At 35.5% G+C, this 24,391-nt stretch overlaps 1 protein-coding gene across 1 annotated transcript; it reads left to right on the top strand.

The window, feature by feature from the left end:
* The first annotated feature begins 1,273 nt into the window (after window positions 1-1,273).
* On the top strand, window positions 1,274-23,376 carry LOC144965694 (F-box/WD repeat-containing protein 1A-like). Its single transcript, XM_078901290.1, has 12 exons — window positions 1,274-1,486; window positions 7,512-7,743; window positions 8,034-8,220; window positions 8,711-8,804; window positions 10,247-10,384; window positions 10,863-10,981; window positions 11,695-11,800; window positions 12,214-12,357; window positions 13,330-13,448; window positions 14,433-14,543; window positions 14,932-15,010; window positions 19,689-23,376. Exons 1-12 carry the CDS (start codon window positions 1,409-1,411, stop codon window positions 19,842-19,844), a joined length of 1,563 nt encoding a protein of 520 aa, XP_078757416.1. The 5' UTR covers window positions 1,274-1,408; the 3' UTR covers window positions 19,845-23,376.
* The last annotated feature ends 1,015 nt before the right edge of the window (window positions 23,377-24,391 follow it).

Below are 24,391 nucleotides of genomic sequence, written 5' to 3'. Positions count from 1 at the left end.
AATAATAATAATAATAATAATAATAATAATAATAATAATAATAATAATAATATATACTTTATTCATCCAAAAAAAAAAGGAAATTCGTTTACAGACGTCATGCATAAAAATGTATAAATACAAAGTTGAGAATCTATGGCGACAATGTATATATATATATATATATATATATATATATATATATATATATATATATATATATATATATATATATGCAAATGTACAAACATGTAAAAATATACAACCAAGAACCAATAGCAACACCTTATATATTAATTTAATAAATTGAGATAGGCCATACCTCTGGCCTTTAGTCCGAACTTATGAGTGTATATTTAAAAGATAGCATTTAATTTAAATCACAGTTGTGCGTAAAAATTCGAACACCATGTGGCAAAAATGAGTTATGGTGACGTGTTGTCTTTGTTTTTATAGATATAAGGCGACGGTTCCTCATGGAGAACTTAATATATTTGCGAAGGGGGTGATCGCCATCCTTCATAACTTTCTCCATTTTACTTAGACAAAATCTCATGAACAGTTCTTTCACATTGGAAATTAGGTGAGTATAACTCCTGGCTTTATCTTTATCAATCGAACTCGGTACCTTTCGGGTACGAAGCAAAGGCCGTACCGCTGAGCCACGCTGCACTCCCCTCCCTATTAGTGACAAGACACGGTTTCCTCGAATTACAATTTCCTCGAACTTATTTTTGCATGTTCCAAGAAGTTCGAGGAAACCGTGCTATAGTGTAAATTATTATAATATGAGAAACTGTATGAATGCGTATGGAATAAATTCAGATTCGTCGTGAGAGTGTTGATAAATGTACAAGGGGATGCTTGTCTCTAATTCACGACCAGTATCCATAGCGAAATACAATAGAGCAATTACCGATATAAGATTTTTAAAAGGAAATAATTGTTTTCTTTTTATTGATGTATGCGTCATAAATATAGCGAAGGGAAAATCCCGTAACAAGCCTGAAGTGGCGTTTCCGATTCTTTTTTCGGTGACAACTTTTCCTTTACCTATTTTTAGATCTGACCATTGAACGAATTTTATTTCTAAATTATTTTTTAAAAGAGAAACCTAAATTAGTCCCACCAGATTTAATATTAAACAAACGCATTTTTCTGTGTTAAAAAAAAATAACGTGCATAATTTTAACGTCACTTCTGGGAGCCATAAATACGAAAACACAGAAGATCAGAGAGCTCTGTCAGCGAGGCTGTTTTATGACGTCATACATTTTATCTCCTTATCGCCTGTATCGCGAGAGGCGAGAAATAGGAAGGAAGACAGAGGCAGAGAAGGCAGAGAAACATATCTGACCCTCTGACAGTACCCGATAATTCTTTTTAAAAACTGTATTGTTGTGGTAATATTTCGATTTTATGAGAAATAATGACCGAATCACTAGAGACTGGGTTTCTAGAGACAAGTATGGACACATGTAGTGGTCCCGATGACCATGACAAAAAGGTAATTGTAGTTTGTGACTCAAGATGTGTTTTTGTTCTTCAGGAAAATAAAATCACTTTCGCTTTGTTCGGACTTGGGCAGAAGAAAATGTCTCTTTGAAACTGATATGGAAATTAATCCTTTATCTAACATTACATATGATCGGTTTAGTCAATTATTTGTGGACCATTCTTTTAAAAATGGAAAAGGACAGTTTCAAATTTGTTTCGAAAATGATTGTTCAGTACTGTCAGTACCCTGGGCTTGGGACCTGTACTCTGTCTGGTCACGTCTATGTTGGTCGGTTCTGATTCTGACCTGATTCAAATTCATATTTCAATTTAATTTTTAGAAGATTTTTGTCTTTGGACTTCATACCGGAGAGGAATTTTGTAGATCTATTCTTTAAAAGAAATTGGGTTGGTGTCAAAATTGTTCGGAACTGCCCATGTTAATTTTTTGCCATTGTCCATTGTTGAGCCTGAGCACTCAGACTCAGAATTAGATACTAATTACTGAGTTTACTGGCACTGGCAAGTCTAAAAATTATAAAACTACAGCTATTTTTTTCAGATTGAAACTCGAGTGACCCTTTTAGAGTATTTCTATCAACTGTTGACTTGAATTATTATTTGGGAAATTTATTGAATTTATAACATCGAAGTGGCAATTCGGACCCGAGTCTGAATTGCTTCTCGTGGCAATTCGGACTCTTGCCACAATGCGCCTGCGCAATCACAGGAAGTGTCGGAAGTGGACGATGGGTCGAAAGTGAAGCGTGGTAGGGTGGGGGGAGGTGCTCGTTCTCAGTCATAGAGAATACAGGACCCTCCTAGTCTGTGTTCTCAATAATTGTAAGTTGTCAGTCGGTAGGAGGGCGAGTGAGCGAGCAAGTCACGTTTTAGAACTCCTGAAGATGACTAACCTTCAAAAGCGGTGATCTATTATTCCCCTTTGTCTTACTTTTTCTTGGGTACTTTTTAATTGTAATTCTAGAACTTTTTATCCAATTTCTCCCTTTTTACTGGCGCTGATATGACCTCAATGTGTTGCAAGCGACTTAAAAAACAAAAACAATCTAAATATTTGTGGTCTTTGGGAAATTACAATTGTAGTCGCTATTGTTAACGTTAACAATCAATTTGTCCTCACAGATAAAAGAGTGTCTTTGTGTTGGAAGATTTATTTGATTTGCCATGAGCCTGTTGCAAAAGATACATGCACCACATATCTACATTATATATTTTGCCATTTGCGGCCGCGAAAAAGTGGGGGGAAAGGAAAATAATATGACTTTGGGCTTTGAGCGTTTTATTTAAAAGGCAGTATGGGTCAGGCTTTGACAAAAGGCAGTATCTAGTTCTTTTTAAATTAAAAAATGCTGTTTTATTTCTAAATATAAAAATAGAGGCGATTCTTGGCGGCAAACCATGCAATAGAGCCCCGCCACTGGGGTAGGTGCAGAGTACCGTCTAATAATACTATTATTAGATAATACTGGACTAGGTGCCTGTTAATAAAATAAGCACTGGTTGAATACGGAGAGAAAATTAATGATCAACTGGTAATGGGATTGGGAAGTAACCAGCGACTTCTCAAGTAGACGATGGGGGTAACCATTAACATCTCCACAATCCACAAACGACCGAGGCGCTGGACGCAGGGGAGAACATGGTGATACGAGATCAAAGAGAAAAAGCGGCCGGCTCTTAGGTTGTGGAAATGGTTGTTGGGGGTGGGGTGGAGTGTATGTGTGTGTGTGTGTGTGTGTGTTTGTGTGTGATTATTCTGTTTTTAATGACCTAGAGATACTCATGAGTGTGTGTGTGTGTGTGTTTACGAAGACCGAAATTGTCAAAGGAGGCACTTCACACTCGGGGTCCGAATTGCCACGGGAAGCAATTCAGACTCGAGTCCGAATTGCCACGGGAAGCAATTCAGACTCGGGTCCGAATAGCCTTTTCCTTATAACATAGTATTAGTATTAATAGTATATAGAAGAACGTTGTGATCAGTTCTTTGTTGATGTTGGGATTCGTCATCTGGCCAGTCTTTGGACATGGTAGTGTCTAAAACTAAAACACTGGCAACAACACAAAAGAGTGGGGCCTGATAATGGCAGTAATCCAGCTCCCTGATATCTGGTGGAAGTCAATTACTTGGCAATGGCTTAAGAGGGGAAGTCCCTCAATGGACAGTGCCCCTAGTTTAGGCTAGTACGAGCCTTTGTACTTAGCTTCCCCGGTTCCGGATGGGGTTGCATGTACAAGATGGAAGTTGACTAGGTAAATATCAGTGCCTTGTGGGGGTGAGGGCATAGTCTTCTCGAAATTGGGAGTGAAATTACCAGGTTTCTGTACCACCAATAGGAGGAGGCACTGGCTGGCTGCAAAGGCGGGTCTAAAAGCGGCCTCCGTACATCAGTGTGGACTCTCCACCTGTGCCATATGTGCATGTTGCTGCAAAGAACTCAAAACTGCATAGCATCTGGTAGATTGTTGTGTTGTGATGTGGCTGCCAGGCAAGTTCATAACTGTACAATGAATTTGCTGCCTGGATAGATCATTCGGACTCGAATCTGAATAGTCTCCCGTGGCTATTCGGACTCAAAAGTCCAATTTGTGTGGGCAGTGAAACACAGTGCGGCAGTGGGCAGAGCTGATAAAGAAACAGAAGAAAAGTTCTGAAGAAATTCTGTTTTGCTCATATCAAAATGACTCATGTCTCATAAACCCTGCTTCGGACTGTAGAAGGAATGTAGCCTGTCTAACACTATTAGAATATTTAAATTTTAAAAAATTTGATTATGTTTGGACGTTGTGTTGTTAACAAAGCTTTTCCTTTAGACCGCACTTACTTTTGTTACTTTGGCTCAATGATTTTGTCTTATCAAATAAAGTTACTATGGTTGTTGTTTTGATTTGCATCAATTCTATTTAATCATCAATATTTTAAAAAAAACAAAGCTATACTGCCATGGAAGACTATTCATACTGAGTCCAATTAACATGTTGATTGCACATGCACATTGGGATTGGAGTCCGAATAGCCACGGGAGACTATTCAGACTCGATTCCGAATAGTCGCAGCCTAGATCATTATAATTATGTGTGAGAGGAACCCATTAAAATCTGCTACCGCCTGCCTGCCCTGTTGCCAGATTCATTTGCACACACCTACAGACTTAATTACTGGACCAATTTTGATCATTGGCAGCTCAAAAGATTCATCTCAATCTATGTTAATTGCTACAAGACAGTGGTATAGAAATTAAAAGAGTTCATAACAGCGTTTATTTCCCAGCAAATATTGCAGGCTCTCCATTGGGTTTAACATGGGTACACAAATTCCGGCCTTTTAAAATGGGTTTTGATTTATTTACGGCATCTAGATCATCTCAACATAGTGCCGTTTTGAGCCAATAGGTTACATTTCAAATTAAGTTTCAGGCTTTTTTTTTATTTGTTAGAATTGGATTTCAGGCTTCCCCCCCCCCCCCCCCTAACCTACTTGCACCCATGATTTAAAAACCATGGTTTGACCCCTTTACATTTTATTTTTTAGCCTTTGCTTATCAGATTAGCCCTCCGATTCAGGCAGACGCTTTCGCAACTCCATCAGAATTGTACCAGAAAAAAAAAAAAACAGGCGAACCAGTTGGGTTTTTTTTTTCAGCTTACCTCTGTGCTCTTTATTTATATGTAAACAAATACATTTAGAACTGCCAGAGAGACTTTTACTTTTATATATATATATATATATATATATATATATATATATATATATATATATATATATATATATATATATATATATGTATCAAATTCAAATATGTTCCAGTCAGTCACACATTTAGAGTGGAGGGCTTTTTAAAAGTCTTATGAATATAGAATGAGGTCATCTTAACCTAGATATAATCTCAATTTAAGAGAATAATTACTTTATATATAGACTGTGAATTTCAAATGGATGTTTGCACTTTTAAAGGTGTCCTCTTCCAATTTACGACTTTTTAAAATAAGAAGTGACTAGATATCGCTCTATTTGAGTGACAGCTAAGATTAAGTCTAGATATCGATCTGGTCAGTTCAATATTATGGTTTATCGTAATAATAGAGTCGCTAAAATTGTATTTAAAAAATGGAAAAATTCTATGATAATAACAATTTTACTTACATTATTATTATTATATTAGGCACTTAAATAAAAATTCCGGTTTTCAAATGACAGACTAAAATATGGTTTGCAAAGATTCTGCATATGTCATCCTATTGATAAAACTGTTTGATATATTTAATGTTTGTATAATTACTTGTAGCACTTGACTCAACCCTTTAAATATCAACCGAACAAAAACAGACATCAGCCAAATATTTATTGGTAAGGCATTCGTTACTGGATTAATTTAGAATCCAATAATTGTGAGAGAAATGACAGGTTTGTCACTGCTGCTTGTTTTTTGAAGCTTTGATGATTTGTTAATATTCCAACAACAAATGAAAATGTTGAAGTTTTGATCTGTGTCCACTTTTACTTTTACTTGTGACTGGAAATCTTAACATTGCACACTGCTAAAAATTCAACTCTAATGAAGAGAGAATAATCAGAACACGGGAGGTTAAGTGCTTTTGGAAGTATACACAATTTCTTTGTATCTGACCAATTTAATTGTATTTTATTATTCTAGAAAATCCATCGCTTATCAATCTCGATATGTCATATTTTTATGCACCGTGGCTACATGATGAACTCAGTTTAAAAACATCATCACAACAATCAATGCCAATAGGTGCTTGTTGGAGTGTGACAGACTGTGAATTTTTTCTTGGTTTAAACCCGAAGCTAATTTGATAATTATAGAAAACATTTTTTTTTTTTTTTTTGTTCTACTGTTGCATGTCTTTGTTTTTATTTCATGTTGCACTGATTTCTGCTATTTTGAATTAGGATTCTCAGCTCTCTCAAGTTCTCATTCTCCTATTCCTGGCTAAACACTACTAGACGCGGTCTAAGTTAAATAAGTAACTGTGGTCGTCGTCGAGGTAGACAAGTCATGAGAATACTTTGCTGTAGTAATGACCCTTCATACAGATCAGATCTGTCCCTAGCTTCCGTCATTAGTGCGGGGCTGTCCATTCCTTTACATTGTTGCTTTTGCATATGTTTGTTTAATTTTATGTTGCATCAGTGATTTGAGATTCTGATTCTTAGAATAGATTTTGGCAATCCAATCACGTTATTAGTAGAGTTGGGCTTAGGAGACAAACTTACAATATAATCAATTGGACATCAGGTGATTTTTTAACTGAGATTTATCAACCTTTGTTATATGTTCATCAGTTTACTTCGCTTCCACTTTGTAGTTATAAATGGACTATGAGAGAAAAATACATACACAACCATTTCCTTTTATTTGAACCGTCAGTTTTGTAAAAAAAAAAAAGCAGTGTGCGAGTTGGTTTCAGAATTTTTTGTCATTTGCCATATACACTCATGAATTATTTATTTATATTTTGGTCATTGTGATCAGTATTGTGTACCATGTTTCTTTTTACCTATGATCTTTTAAAATTATTATTTGATTAATTTCATTATATCAACGTACACCGACAATCACTAAGCATTGTGCTAAACTACAATCTAAAAGTAGCTAAACCTCATGGATGTAAATGGGTCCATTCACAAAAAATAAGAAGAGAAGCCTTATACACTCCCAACGCAGCTGCAAGACCATCATCATCATAATCACTATTCATTTAAATCCCAGAATAGCTAAGAAATTTCTCCAGAATTTTGTCATTGAAAAGAAGGCAGGTCAGTTCATGCATTTGAACTTCCTTCAAATATTCATAAATCACATGCATGAGTTATGTGTATGGTGCAGAAATGCTTAAAAAATCAAGTTAATGTATGTCTTCACCATTAACACGGTATGGATTTTTGTAACTGCCGTTATTCATCTCCAGCTGCACAACTACATGTTTAATACATTACTGAAAATGTACTATTAGTATTAGTCTAAAGAAACAACATAACTCTTTTACAGATTGAATCAACAACACATTATATGCCAACTGTAAACAACAAAGAACTAATGGAGTCAGAAGAATACATCAGAGACAGAGATGCTTGTACCAAAACATTTGAAAAGTGGTGTGAAGGTCAACAGGTGCTGTTTGTCGAACATTTGTTATCTCGTATGTGCCACTATCAACATGGTCAAATCAATGCCTTTTTAAAACCTATGCTACAAAGAGATTTCATTTCTGCACTCCCAGGTAAGAATTTAAAACCTCATTACTTAATATGGTGGTGATATTTGAATTTAAATGTTTGATTACATGACATGTTCCATTGAAGATTTCAGTTATTTATGAATATATGATTTTTGTTATTTATTTATTTTATTCATCTATTTTCCATCATGTTAGTTGATGCACTGCATTTAGTTAAATAACTCATAACACGTGATGATGTCAATTTCGTTTTATCTACATTTATCTGATCCAATTTTTATGCTGGCATCTTAATTTCGAATCATTAATCGTTTTCTTTATTTATTTTTCAGCCAAAGGTCTTGATCACATAGCGGAAAACATTTTATCATATTTGGATGCTAAATCCCTCTGCCATGCAGAACTTGTTTGTAAAGAATGGTACAGAGTCATTTCGGAGGGGAATTTATGGAAAAAATTGATAGAAAGGAAAGTTCGGACAGACAGTTTATGGAAGGGCCTTTCAGAAAGACGAGCTTGGTATGAAGCTTTAATTATTTGTTTAATCATTGAGAAGACTTATTTGAAACAACATATTTGCTTTGATTGATAAATGAATGATCTTTTCTTGTTTTGCATAAGAGGACAGGAGTTGGGGCATGATCTATTTTTTTTTTTTTCATATGATGGAAGGGGTGATACAGCATTTTTGTCTTTTTAAAGTATTTTTTTAAATAAAAAGATTGTGTGTCATGTTTGCATTTGTTAAAAATATTTTGTGTTGTGGATTACTATTGATAATTCAGATTATTTCCTCCATATTCAGATTTTTTTAAACCAAAATTTTCAGGAAAATGGTGATGATCTCATTATTAAGTTAATGTGCAGACTTAAAAATAGGTGTTGCTTCATTTACCATTTCTTACCATTAGTCGATGCGGCTTATCTAGTCAATGATTGTTTTTGTGTTTAAATTACAGGATTTGCTATTTTCTTACAATTGTTTATTAATTAATTTTTTTCAACACAGGGATCAACATCTTTTCAAGCAGAGATTTGGAGAACCTCCAAAAGATCACAAATTTTACAGAAATCTTTATCCACAATTTATAGAAGATATAGAGGTTTGTATGCCTTAAGTCTCATTTAAAATGAAGTGGTTGATAAATGGCCTTGGTAGTGGCAACCTTTCCCTAAGTGGACTTCATTATCATTATCGTCATCATCATCATCGTCATCAATAGTATCAGTATAGCTAATGGTTACAGCTGCTCTTGTTGTTTTTATATTTATAGCTATAATGTAAGCCAGTTTTATGTGCAGGGAAATCTCCTAGTTGATAAGTGTTCTTATCTTATCTATCCTATTTATGTCGTACATAATGTTGCTCTGCTTACTTTACTATTTATATTTACCAGTATTCCCTTGTTATTTTGACTCAGAAGCTTTTTATCATACACAGTATTTTCCCAAGCACAAAAAGGTTATGGAATTCTCTTCCCTGATAACTTGATAAATTCTGACAGTTATGAAAAATTTATTGGCCAATTAGGAAACATTACTGTCACAGAAGTAGAGAGACAATGGTGATTGTTTCAGAGCCATAATCTAACACCGTCCAAAAACACATAACCTATACTCTTGTGTTTATCTTCAATGTTAAAGTTACAGCAGTATGGGTTGGATAGAAAGATGACATAGCACATACAGGCCCTCTTTTGAAGTCTTATTTTAAATAAATGATAATAGTATAAATAGCCGAAGGTAGATTAAGGGAATGGTACCAATGTGTTTTAGGCGGGGATTATATCAGAATATATTAAACTCATCCCAAACAGGTCAATGAAATGAATCAATAAGATAAGGTCTACCTATGAACATTTTTATCAATTTTAGTAGCTTTTTGTTATTTAAAATCTCCAATCCAATCCATATTGCTGCAGTTTCAACACTGAACACAAATGCAACATTTGTGTTATGTGGAATGGTGTCCGTTTCTGTTTCATAATAATTATGTCCCTCTGTGACAGAAATTTTTCTTTTTTGATTAGTTAATTTATCACAACTCTTTGCATGAAGGGAATTTTATAATTTCATTGTATTTTGGGAAAGGGGACTGGTGCATTCTCACCCTGGAGTGGGGTGGCTGATAGCAGTGTTCCTTTCTTAAGGATAATTTTGAGGGGATTATTTTTGTCATGATATTAATTTTTCCATTGCTTTACTGCGGCTATGTGGTCTTGTGGCATGACACTCGCTTTCGGATAGGAAGGTCCTGGGTTCGAGCCTCGCTCAGCGCATAGTTGAGTCCTCGGAAAAAACTCTTTACTAACATTCTCTCACCGTCCTCAGGTGTAAAATGAGTACCTGGTTGTCAACAGCGTTGTCTCTGTCTGAAAATTTGTAATATTGCCTAACAGGTGTTGCTGTTGGTCACGGACCCCTTGTAAAGCTCTTTGAGCACATTAAGTGGATATTGCGCTGTATAAAAAAAGGTCAAGTTACGAATTGAAATTAGTATATTATTACATTTAAATAGTTATATCTCTTTTTATTCTGTCTCCAGAGAATAGAAAATAATTGGCGGACAGGCCGTCATACTTTACAGAAGATTCATTGCCTTAGTGAAACCAGCAAAGGTGTCTACTGTCTTCAATATGATGATCACAAGATCATCAGTGGCCTCAGAGATAACACAATTAAGGTTTGTTGATGTAGTGGGTCAATTGACTCAGAATAGTATTTTTTTTCATCCTCTATATCTTATCCTGATAATAAGATCTTTTGATTTTTTTATTTTTTTAGCTTGCAATTTTCTCGTTTTTTTTTGTTTTGTTTTATATATATTTTTTTTTTTAGAATAATTCAAACATATACCTATTTTATGTTAGAGAAGTGGAGGCTTTAAAATGAATCATAACTAAGATTATGATGAATCTAGGGCTTATGTCCGATTTGTCAGTTTTTTGGGGCTATTAAAAAAAAAACACAAAATTTTTAATGTCTGTGACCAACAAGAATTTTTAATTGTTTTATTTTAAACTCATATTAAACCAAATACATAATGTCAGATTGTTGAATCCAATTATCTCCTATGTTAACAATGCTTTTTGACATTTTATTTTGATTGCTCATCTAAAAGGCTACATATTTTATTGCTTATATGTTTTTCAATTTCTCAGATATGGAACAGAAACACATTGGAATGTATGCAAGTTTTGACAGGCCATACTGGCTCTGTACTTTGTTTACAATATGATGAAAATATCATTATCTCAGGATCCAGCGACTCCACTGTCAGGTATTTGTTGGTTTTTGTAAATGGCTTCTCTCTCTCTCTCTCCCTCTCTCTCTCTCTCTCTCTCTCTCTCTCTCTCTCTCTCTCTCTCTCTCTCTCTCTCTCTCTCTCTGCGGGTGGTTGGATGGGAGCATCACCCTTGAATCATATACCTATGATGTTCGCATGGGTGTACGATCCGATAGTGATGTCGTTTCTTCTTCTCTTTACTAGTCTATCCTGCTTCTTTGGTTTGTGATTGTATTTTTGACAGGGATATTTTTTTTTCTGTAAATCTTCTGCCTGTTTGTTCTTGGTTATTTATAATTTAGCTTATGATATCTTTAGGTTATGATTTTGATTTACATTTGTACTATTTTTGTTAGATTGCTTGTTTTTTTGTTTCAGCGGTCTCTCATATAACCTCAATTGTGTTGGAAGAGACCTAAAGCAACAAACAAACAAAAAAAAAATCTCTCTCTCTCTCCCTCCCCCTCTCTCTCTCTCCCTCTCTCTCTCTCTCTCTCTAAGCTTTCAACAGTTGGGTTTTGGTTTGTTTTGATGGGATTAATTTAATTGACAGTTTTTGAATTTCATTCACGATTGCTCAAGATAATAACATTAATAATAATATTTTATTAACTATCCTTTGTTTGAGAAATTGCATTGGTTTTATGTTGTTTTTGTCAGGGTTTTTTCATTCTCTAAGATCTTTTTCATATACAAAATGATTTCAGGGTTTGGGATGTCCACTCAGGGGACATGGTCAACACACTCATCCATCATTGTGAAGCAGTGCTTCATTTAAGGTTCTGTGATGGCATCATGGTTACTTGCTCAAAGGTATTACCTTAGCTCTTCTTGGGGTATTGTATTTTTTATTGTATTTTTGCAATTTGACTTAAAATCATCTGAACCCAAATGAGGCCATCTTAAATTGATAGTTTCACAATATTTGATTTAAAAACCTTTCAGCTTCCTTCAATCTAACTATCACAGTATCATTAATATTGTTAATAATTCCATTGATATTTTCATACAGTACTTTTTTATTTACTTAGCAATCTGAAACCAAATGAGGCCATCTTAAATTGATAGTTTCACAATATTTGATTTAAAAACCTTTCAACTTCCTTCAGTCTAACTATCACAGTATTATTGATAATGTCATTAATATTTTCATCCTTGTTTAGCCACCTAGCAAATGTTCCTCTATGCATTTGCATACTTATTTTTTAATATTTTGTATCGTTCAGGATCGGTCAATTGCTGTTTGGGACATGCAATCACCAACAGAGATAAATCTCCGAAGGGTGCTTGTGGGTCATCGTGCAGCTGTAAATGTTGTCGACTTTGATGAGAAGTACATTGTGTCAGCCTCAGGAGACAGAACCATTAAAGTATGTCTTGTCTTTAATTCTGACCATGCGTTGTAAATTAGTATTTTGGTAATACAGTCATATTGTTGTATAAATTTTATCTTTGTTTTTAGTGGTGTCAGTTGTTCAGCGGTATGGTGTCTCCATAACCAGATAGCTAAACGTGACCAGCAATGTGTCCTTGTGGAAATCACTATACACATTGTACTCTCCTGTGAATGAGTACCTGGCAATACGTAGTGACGGCTATTTCAAGAGTCTTGGTTCAAAAAGAACACCCAGCAGGCAACTAATACTTTAGGAAATGGAAATAAAGTTCCACAAGGCCTGCTGATGCAGGGGAGAGGGGGGGAGGGGGGGAATAAATGAAGCATTGCAAACCACATTAAGCATGGTGAATCCATGGATGTTTTGTTTGTTTGTTGTTTTTTGTTTTTTTCCTCGATGCCTCAACTTTAGCATTTTTACGTGGTGGTCATAACATTTAAAAATATGAAAGCATTGTTATGCATAAGGAAGGGAAAGCCACAAGGTTAACTACACAGTCAGCAGGGCCCTTGGTGTTAGGCAACCACCTCTGGTCGAAAAGCTTTTTGATGTTTTTCAACATCCTCTACCTGGACTGTACAAAGGCTATTTTTTGTGGGGGTAACAGGGCTTCAAATTTTTCAAATATAAATGAAATATAGTTTTTCACAGCGGATACATTAGGAACTAATATCTGCCTTGAAAACTCATTCAATTGAACCATATTACAACTTTTTGGTTTTCTATCACCTTTTGTCTTTTTTTTTTTTAATGAAATTTTCTAGTTGCAACTTTTATTCCGTAAACTATTACTGCAGAGTTTTGAAATCTTGACTTTTGTTAGCCTTTTAATATTTCATGCCATGAAACTTCACAAACCAAAGGAAACTGTACACTTGTCATTTGTGCATAAATATTTAAATTCCGCTAATGTGACCATATTATTTACTAACTCTTCTTCTTTAGGTGTGGAATACATCATCTTGTGAATTTGTCCGAACCCTGAATGGGCACAAGAGGGGCATTGCCTGTTTGCAATACAGGGAAAGACTTGTAGTCAGTGGAAGTTCAGATAACACTATCAGGTAAATATCTTCAAATGTTCAAAATATATTTTATAATTTTTAGGGAATACTAAATTGTATTTTGTTAAATTTTATCCCAAACTTTTCTCTCATTTTGGAAATCGTGTCTTATTTAAGTACCCCAAGTCTCTAGTACGTGATTTTTTTTGAAAACAAAATATTTGTAGTAACAAGACACTATATGAGTAGTTGGTAATCATGACAAGCCTTTTACTTATCTAGCCAAGCGCTCCTGAGAACGTCCGCCCTGGCACTATGCTGTTCCACAGCGGAGTACTGCGCTCCAGTGTGGGGTAGAAGCAGAAATGTTGAGAAGGTGGATGTAAAACTTCGCAAGTCGATGCACATAGTGTCAGGAATGCTGGCAACAACTCCTAGAGAATGGGGCCCGATAATTGCAGTGATCCAGCCCCCCGATGTCCAGAGGGAGATAATTACGGGAAACTGGCTGAGTAAGATCCAAGAGAGAGGGAATGGGGATACCCCTCTGAAGCGCATAATGGACGGCGCCCCCGTTTCGAGACGAAATAAGTCCCGGCAACCCTTGTACACAGAATCCCTGACTACGGACAGAGCTGCACATACAAGATGGAAGTCGGTTTGGATGGATTCAATCCCTTGTGGGGGCGGGAACGTACACTCCTCTAAGCTTGGTGAGACGTTGCCAGGCTTTGATACCAGTAAGAGGAGACACTGGGTGGCTGCGAATCACCTTTGGTCGAGGAGCTGCCTAAAAGCAAGTGCACTTCATCAGTGGGGTCTTTCCACCTGTCCAACATGTACCCGCTGTGGGCAAGAACCTGAGACGGCAGAGCATCTAGTCGAACGGTGTGTTGTGACAATGCAGGTTTGCGATGGTGACAAATGCAGACCGGACTTTGCTGATTGGGTCGATCATCATAACATAGTAGTGTGAAAACCATAAGAGGCTGCTGCCTTTTACTTACTTTATTTATTTGATAATTTTGGTTTTAATACTTTCAGATTGTGGGATATTGAATGTGGTGCGTGTTTGCGTGTTCTTGAAGGCCATGAAGAGCTAGTCAGGTGTATTCGCTTTGACAGTACAAGAATTGTCAGTGGTGCTTATGATGGGTAAGTCTTTTGTTTAGAGCTGTTAACTAAGAATATTCTTTTTCATAATAATTATACAGTTGACTGATCAAATTTAGCAGACTAATCAGCTAAATTGATAGATTACCCATTTTAAGCCACAGAGGGACTTCGTTGTTAACATGTACCAGTATGAAAGAGCGAAAAGTCGCTGCCAGTCTCAGTAGTATTTGAGTTATGGAATGCTATGAATGCAATTCCGAGTAAATTTGGAAATTTAAGACAATGATTATCACTTGTTAATTTGTGTGTGAAATGGTTTGTTTTTTTTTGGTGTTTTTTATGTCTGTTTAAAAAAAAATAATTTTAAAGGGCTATTATTCTTGTATTCATCATTTAGAAAATGTATTGTTTACCGTCTACCAAACAGAAAAATTAAGGTGTGGGATCTCCAGTCAGCTTTGGATCCAAGGGCCCCAGCTGCTACTCTCTGTCTCAGAACGCTTGTGGTAAGTGTTGAGTTATATATATGCTGTGTTGGAAGGATTTGGGGAGGAATATGCTTGATTCTTCACATAACGTTCAAAGTTTTGAAATGCATAAAGGCCAAATGCATGGGAGGTTCTCAAAAACTTTGTTTCATATGTACGATTGTGACTTTTTATTTTATATTTCACATCTACATTTCCTTTCGGAAAGTTGATTTTCAATTAGACATTTGCTGAATTTTATGTGTTTCCAAGATGAAAATAATGAAAATGAACGGCTGATGATTCCAAAATTTTCTCATAAGTTGATTTTCACATATCCTTTAAAGTTTTGGAACACATAAAGGCCAAATGCATGGGAGGTTCTCAAAGAGTTGTTTCACATATATGATTGTCTCAGGGCTGAGAATCTTCCGCCTAAATAGTGGTTTATCTCCGCCCATCACCATCACTATTCCGCCTTTTAAAAAGGATCACCACAACCACTTCATCAACATCCCTATCATCACTACTTTTACAACCACCACCTGTACTACAACAACCATCACATCATCATTCCTATCACCACCACCACCACATCATCATCCCCCTCCACCACTACTACTACCTACAACCACCACCACATCATCATCCCTACCACCACCACCACTACAGCTACAACCACTACTACTACAACTGCCATCACATCATCATCCCTACCACCACTACTACAACAACCACTACCACATCATCATTCCTACTACCAATACAAATACATCCTCCACCACCACATCATCCCAACTATCATTACTACAACCACCCCACATCATCCCTACCACAACTATTACAACCACGACCACACCATCATTCCCAAAACCTCTACAGCTACAACCACCATATCATCATCCTATCACGACCCTACTACAATCACCATCACATCATCATCCCTACCGCCATCTTTTCTTACTACTACTACAATATGTTGTAATTACACTCTCAACTTTTGAAATTCCTCCAAGTGGTGTCAGAAATTATTGCGAGACACATTTTTAATTGCATCTCAGTAAATTTTTAATGAAATTCAAATTTATACGTTATCGTCGCATGGATACGTCTTGAACTCCATTTTTGTGACCAGTCATTCTCACCCCTGAACCATCATGACATCATCACCATCTCTACCACCACTACGACAGCAACTATCACATCATCATCAGTAACACCATCTCCACAACCACATCATCACTGCCCTCATTGTAATCAGTACAACCTCTAGTGCAAGCACCACTATCACATCATCTTCCTTGTGGGATCTTTTGACTTGCATGGATCAGAGTTGCTTTCTGCCTTTGTCTTGGCTTGATCCTTTTCCTGGCTGGATTCATTGGCACGGAGGGAAACAATTAAATGTATAGTAGTTTTTGGGAGATGATATGTTTGTCCTCGTATATCATCTCTCTTTTGTGTGACGTTAGATTTGTTGTTATAAATTTTGTATTTCCCTCACAAGGATTCTGTGCTTGTGTCTTGGTGAGACTTTTAGGTGACCTCAAACTAACTACATTGATAGTTTGATCTTGGAGTCCGTTTGTGAGCCCTATTTGAACCAGTCACTTTTTCTCCGGTGCTTTTGATCTTACTTAAATCTATTTTTTTTTTTTACAGTCCCATATATTTTTTAAGTGCCGCTGAAATGACCTACAAACATATACACGTGCACACACAAATCAATAAAGTTCACTCTGTTCTTAAGTCTCGTTAATTTTTCACTTTCATTTTTCTGTACTTATCATTACATTCACTTTGAGCTCTCTCTCTCTCTCTCTCTCTCCCTCTCCCTCCCTCCCTCCCTCCCCCCCTCTCTCTCTCTCTCTCTCTCTCTCTCTCTCTCTCTCTATCTCACAAATCAGTAAAGTGCACCCAGTTCTTTAGCCTCGATAAGTTTTCACTTTTCATCGTCATGTACTTAACAATGATACACACACACACACACAAATCAGTCAAGTGCACCCAGTTCTTTAGCCTCGATAAGTTTTCACTTTTCATCTTCATGTTCTTAACAATGATACTAACACACATACAAATCAAAAATTTCTTTAGCCTCAATAAGTTTTCAATTTTCATCCTCATGTACTTAACAGTGCTACACACACACACACACAGATGATTCAATTAAAATGTTAATTTCCTGGCAATTGCCAACATGAAACATACATTAAATTAATATTTCCGATTAACAAATAAAACACACTCACCTAACAATAAAGTTCACTCAGTACTTTAACCTCGGTTAGTTGTGCGGCTATGTGGTCTAGTGGTATGACACTTGCTTTCAGATCGGAAGGTCCTGGGTTCGAGCCTCGCACTCGGCACATAGTTGAGTCCTTGGAAAAGGCTCTTTACTCATATTCTCTCACTGTACTCATGTGTAAATTGAGTACCTGGTCGTTAACAGCGTTGTCTTTGTCCGAAAAATTGTAATATCGCCTAACAGTCGTCATGTCCCGTCCTACATGTTAAATGTTGCTGTTGACCAGGGACCCCTTGTAAAGCGCTTTGAGCACATTTAGTGGATATTGCGCTATATAAAAGCTCTTTTATTTAATTAGTTTTTCACTTTAATCTCTCTGTACCTATCACTATATTCACTTTGAGCAGTCATTCTCTCTCTCTCTCTCTCTCTCTCTCTCTCTCTCTCTCTCTCACTCTCTCTCTCTCCCTCACTCTCTCTCTTTCTGTCTCTCTGTCACTCGCACACACACACACACCTGGGTGGGGTTCCTGACCTCCCATAGTGGACAAGGGGGTACATACTATGTCTTCTATACTGTTTTCCAACATGCTTTCTGTCTTTGTCTTGGAATGAGATTACTCGGTTTTGTCCTGGCCCTGGCCGGAATCCTAGCTGGGAGGGAAACAGTCAAATGCATAGTTATTGTTTTGGGAGATGATATTTTTTTCCTTGTAAATCATCTCTCTGTTATGTATTATTATATTTGTTATTTTGAATGTATAATGTAAACATTTGAGTGTATTCCTCTTTGTGCCCGGATGAGACTTATAGGTGATCTCAAACTAAGTACATTGGTGGTATGCTCTTGGAATCTACATCTGATCCCTTTTTGTTCCATTCCCCTGTGTCTTACTTTTTGTTGGATGCTTTAATTGTAATTCTAGAACTTTTTACTATCCCATTTTCTTCCTTTTTACTGGCGCTGATATAACCTAAATGTGTTGCAAGCGCCGTAAACCCTTGAAAAAAAAACAAAAAACAAACACACTATCATTCCTTCTGTCAGACAAACCTAAATCTATTAAGTGGATCATATCCTTTTCACATCAGCCATCATTCTCTCTTTTCACGTTCAAGTACACACCTTATCACCACCACCACCATTATCATCATCATCACTGCCACTACTACTACAACCACCACCATAGCCACACCATCATTTCATGAAGCACGACCATTACTACAACCACCTCCACCACATCATCATCATTGCCACCACCACTACGACATCATCACAACACTATCACCATTCAAACAACAATCACTACCACATCCTTACTACCACTACTACAACCTCCTCCAACACAACAATATCACCACCACCAATTCTGCAACCACCACTATAACAGCCACCATCATATCATTATTACCACCACACCTACCTTTCATTTGGATCTTTACTTGATTTGAAGCAAGGGGTATTAGGATGATTATAGATCTCAATAGATTATATTTTGTTTGCAGCAATTCCTGTTTAAGCATTGAAATTGTTCGGAATTGTTTCTGAAATTTACGTAAGCCAAATTTTAAGTTGGCATCTCTGGTCAACTTGAAACAATGGGATGTGGGCATTAGTGAATCTGTGAATACGGGAGATGTATGTGGTGACTACCACTACTACTACAACCATCATCACATCATCATCCTTACCACAACTACTACAACCATCACCACATCGTTATCCCTACCGTTACCATTACTACAACCACCATGTTATAATTACACTTTCAGTTTTTGAAATTCCTCAGAGTGATTTCAGAAATTGCTAGGAGACACATTTTGGATTTCATTACAATAGATTTTAATGAAATTTAAATTTATAGGTCATTTTTGCATGGATGGTTCTTGATCTAAGCGCTGAAAAATTTCCTCCTTTTTAGTGACCAGTCATTCTCACCCCTGTTGTCTGTGGCTTTAAAAAAAAAAATTCATGTCTACATTTCCTTTCGAAATGTTGATTTTGAATTAGACATTTGCTGAATTTTATGTGTGTTTCCAAGATGAAAGTAATGAAAAAGAATAGCTGATGACTCCAAAGTTTTCTCATAATAGTATAGCATAAATGGGGTACCATTCCAATGTATGGAATATGGCATTTAAATAATGGCTTATCACTGTAATTTGAGAAAATATTCAATTTTGACTTAATTAGTTGCACACCTTTTATAAATATTTATTGTTCTATTTTAATTCGTGCTTCCTTACAAAGGAGCATACTATTTCCTGCCCATCAATGTTTTTTGTTTATTCATCTTGACAACCCCACTACCACATTATCTCATTATCTCATTCATCTGTAGTGTTTCATTCATTCATCCTGTTTTGTTGATAAAGGGGAAGCCTGAAACATCATATTTTGTCTGCTTTTGTATATTAAATTGAAGCTTTCATTCAATTTCACAATGCTGTTTATTTCTTTATTTTTAGGAACATTCGGGACGTGTTTTCCGTCTACAGTTCGACGAATTCCAAATTGTGAGCAGTTCTCATGACGATACCATCTTAGTATGGGATTTTTTAAATGTACCTATCCCTGAAGGACAGCGGTCTCCTTCCAGAACTTACACATATGTCAACAAATAATAAATGCAATCATTGTATAGTTTATTTTTGTTTTGTTTTGTTTCTCCCCCCAAACACCAAAATTATAACCATCCCATCGTCATCGTCATTTTCATTATCATCCGCTTCACCTTCATCCTCATTGTCATAAGAATGGTCATGATATTAAGATCCATCCTCTTCATTTTATTTTTCTACACTGAGTGGCTTTTGAATGCTGGGAGAGTTAATATCACACCTTTCATCAAATCTGTGATGATGATTCATCTAAATGAGACACATTTTGAATGTGAGGGGACATGCCATTTTAATTAAAAATAAAATATGAATCTGGAAGTGCGAAAGATCTGGTATGATCAGTGTGAAATGCAAACTTACTTTTACATTTTACAACTTTCAACATTGTAAAAGTGTCAATCTTTGACATGTGTGGAGAATTGTGTGATTAATAATTTTGGAAGGTCAAGGTTGTTGAATATTTTGTAACTGCAGATAATGCAGGGAATGATATATTGAAATTTAATAAAAGGTTATGCATTTTGACCATATGAAAGGGGATTTTTTAAAACCAATTTGTTTTGTTTTATTAAATTTTTATCAATTGTGACTAATTGATTATTTTTGGTAATCTTAAATTTTTATCAATTATGACTAATTGATTATTTTTGGTAATCTGCTTGTTATATAACTTATATTTATTGATGAGGTATTATCGGAATCATTTTGATTCATTGAATATATGCCCCTAGTGATTTTGTCCCATTTTGTTTGTTTTACAATGTCCTCATAATAGGCTGTCCATTAGTGTCACTTACATACAGTCATTTAAAAAGAAATGTTTTTCAATGTTATTGTTGTTGTGTTCGCATTGCAGGTATGACAGGTTTATTCTGTCATATGAATGATAGTGGTCCTTGCTTCAGTTGTACTATTCAATAGTTTTACAGCGATTGGTCATATTTAATCAGTGAGTGGAATTGTATCATTTTCACCTTCGATTGGATAAGTATAAGCCCATAAGTTTGCACAGTTTTTGTTTTTTGTTTGTTTTTTTTTCAATTCATTTCAGGAAAATAATTGAAGTGAACTGTGGAAATCTTTCATATGGTCAAAATGAAATAATCTCTGTACAATTCTTCGTTCTAACAGGAGAGAATGCTGTCAGTATTTATTTTTGTATAAGTAGTGTATATTATTGTGTTTTCTTCGCGTATGCTCTTTTGTTGATTTTAACATCTTATTTATTTTGCAATTGGTATGAATATAACCAAAATGGCAGTGGATTATACTGAAAGGATGGGATATAATATTACATTTCTGAAAGTAGATTTAAACGTATTTTTATTGTTTTCAGTGTTGCGAACATGTGTGATACTCGTTTTGTGCAACTCTGTATGATGGATGGTTGATGTCACTGATAATTGAATTAAATAAAATTATTTAAGAAAATAAATTTGAGTAGTCAATGGTATAAATAAATAAAATATAATACAACATTGTCAAAATGCTGTGCCAGACATTGAGAGAGAGAATTAAATTTCATACTCTCTCTTTATTAACAAAGATTTTTTGTGACCCTGTGTAAATTTAATAAGATTTGTAAGATGAGTGGGCGATTAGTTGACTATTGGGGTTCATTTCTATTACTTCTTGAAATAGTGCCTCTTGTAATTTTGTACTCAAAATCGTTCAAGAGCTGATGACATTGATCCTCACTCTTAACACTAACACTTTTGAAAATGTCACATGCATTATTTAACCAGGTGAAAATTTAGATGCAGGGACAATCAAGTTGTCTTGAGGCGCGATTGGATTTCATTTTGATTCTGAGGCTATCAGTTTCTCAAAACAACTTGTTTAGCGATTTTTAAAAGAGTTTTCTTGACCTCCCATGGTGAGAAGAGGTCACTTGCTGCATCTTCTATCCCTCTAAATCTGTTTTCCTCATTCCTTGTTGCTTTCTGGATTGAAGTTGTTCTACTTTGACCTTTGCCGAGAAGGAAGCAGTCAAATGTTTGATTCTTTTTTTTTGTTGAGAGATGATAATTTTTTCCCTTGTAAACCTTCTCTCTTATGTACTCTTCTAGTTTTTAGGTTTAAATGAATTTTATGCTGTTAGCCTTTGAGTGTTACCTTCATAGCGAGATCCTTTGCTTGTACCTGGGTGGTTCTGGTACTTTTAGGTAATATCAAAATAGGCACATTGATAGAATTGTCATGGAATCCTTTGTTCTCTGTTTGAACTAGTCCCCTTTGCCTTTTTCTTTGGTTCTTCAAACTTTGGATCTACTACTTTCCCTAATCATTTTGCTTTTTACAGGCTCTGAAATGATCAACAAGTGATCTACAATACAATGTAAACCCCTAAAATATATCCATATATATTTGAGAACTGTTTTCTCTGTTAATTTGTATGTTTTGGTTTGTTTTTCTCTTTAATTATTGAAAATGATATGATAATTTAAATTTTTTTTTTTTTTGGTGTGTGTGTGTGCGTAAACAAGGAACACAGCATTGAGTGACCGGATAATCAATACATTTTTCTTTGCTCTTCATCATATGGAGACAATGTTTTGCTTCTTTTTTTTTTTTTTTACACGTTAATTGAGTCAACATTTCTTCCTTAATCTGAATTCTCCAGTCCATCTCGTCATTAACCCATTAAAAATTTTTCTCCCCCTCATAATTTTGAAACTATGTGCCTCACTTTAAGAGATGATACTTTGAAAACCTCATTTGTTCAGCCTCGCCCAGACCTGCCTACTTGAACATTTTTTAATTTGTAAATTTTAGGAGATAAAAATATTTGTCACTACAGTTAATTTTATAAATCAACAATTTACCCTCACATTGATTAAATTGACTTCAATATCCTTTAAATTTTGTAGTCTGGCTTCAACTTTCATTCTCTTATAAGTTTTAATGACTTAGAGATGCTCATGAAGTTTGGAAATTGGAGCTGAAATTTCGTTATTTTACGAATTTTTCACGGTAGTAGGCAGGTCTGCTCACCTATTCTAATTATCACATCAGTTGCATTCCAGACCAGATTTTCTGTAATTCAAAGCCTATTGCATCTTTCCAGGTTATTTGTTAAATGAATTACTGTTCTCATCATTACAATTTCACACCACGTGTTTGTTTTTAAAGTCACAAGCTGTGATTGATTTGTTTTGTTTTTCTTTTGGGGTTGTGTTTTGTTGCTATAATTGTGTTTATTTTTAGACTTCATATTAGAGGTGCATTTATGGAGAAAATTTATTATGTTTTAGTTTACCCGTGTTGCGAGTGAACTTTTAGTCTGGTACATTGCTGTGCTGTGCTGTCTTAATATTTAAGTATTGTGATTACTCAATAAGGAAAATGATATAGGTACTGGTTAATGAATACAGTGAACCTCTGATACAATAATGCCAATGTTAGTACACCTCTTGGAATTTTTAAAATTTTTTTATTTAATAAGGGAAAACTCATGGAATTGTTTGGGGTTTTTTTATTTGTTTTTGTTTTTTAACCTCTTGGAAGATTGAAAGAAAAATGATATAATAGTAAATAGTAATGTCTTCATTGTTATTTCTCTGCAAACTGTATCATCTTTGTTACTTTTGTTTTCCACAAACACATTGTTGTTTTGATTTTCATCGGAATCTCTGATGGTGTTCAGTAATTTGCTGTAGTCTTTTCTTGATGGTACGAGTAGCTAGGTTAAGTATCTAATACATTTCGTCTTGTTATGGCTCTGTCTGACCCATAGTGGGCAGGGAGGTACATGCTGCGTCTTCTATCCCCCCCATAACCGTTTTCCAATTGTTTCTTGTCATTGTCTTGGAATGAGACTACTTAGTTTTGTCCTGATCCTTGCTGGAGTTCCTTGGCTGGGAGGGAAACAGTCAATGTATAGTTATAGTTTTGGGAGATGATATTTTTTTCCTTGTAAATCATCTCTCTGTATTATGCATTGTATTATGTTTAGTTAACATATTATATTATATGATTGGCAAACATTTGAGTGTATTCCTCTTAGTTGGGGCCTGTCCTTGTGTCTGGATGAAACTTTTAGGTGATCTCAAACTAAGTACTTCGGCGGTGTGCTCTTGGAATCTACATCTGTTCCCTATTTGATGAACCAATTCCCCTCTGTCTTATCTTCTTTTGTGCTTTAATTGTAATTCTAGCACTTTTTACTATCCCATTTTCTTCCTTTTTACTGGCGCTGATATGACCTTGATGTGTTGCAAGCGCCGTAAAACCCTTTAAAACATCTCTGTCTGAAAATCATATCTCCTCTTGGGATTTTTTGTTTATAAGTGAGTGTCAGCCCTGCTAAAAGGTCTCATAGTTATTAAAAGTTGACCATTATTAACCTTTGTAAGTGAAAGGAAGAGAAAGGAGAATTCCTAATAATATTTATTATATTTTTCTCACTGAATCCCAAGGTTTTGTAGGATCCAAGCTTATTGAATCAGAGGTTCACTGTGCCTTTTATATAATCCAAACCATATTTTTAAGTATAGATTACGTCTGTGTACATGGTGGCGTATTTTACACAGCTATGTTTTGCTCCTCAT

This window comes from Berghia stephanieae, chromosome 2 (genome assembly GCF_034508935.2).
Source record: "Berghia stephanieae isolate SIO BIC M18660-M18661 chromosome 2, UCSD_Bste_1.3, whole genome shotgun sequence".
Lineage (NCBI taxonomy): Eukaryota > Metazoa > Mollusca > Gastropoda > Nudibranchia > Aeolidiidae > Berghia > Berghia stephanieae.
The sequence above is the reverse complement of the archived record's forward strand: the minus strand, read 5'-3'. Positions and strand labels throughout refer to the sequence as shown.

Excerpts from the sequence above, each read along its gene's own strand:
- LOC144965694 (XM_078901290.1), top strand. The coding sequence starts at position 1,409 with ATGACCGAATCACTAGAGACTGGGTTTCTAGAGACAAGTATGGACACA. Across the intron at positions 8,221-8,710 it reads CTTTCAGAAAGACGAGCTTG|GGATCAACATCTTTTCAAGC; the intron begins GTATGAAGCTTT and ends TTTTCAACACAG. Across the intron at positions 12,358-13,329 it reads CAGGAGACAGAACCATTAAA|GTGTGGAATACATCATCTTG; the intron begins GTATGTCTTGTC and ends CTTCTTCTTTAG.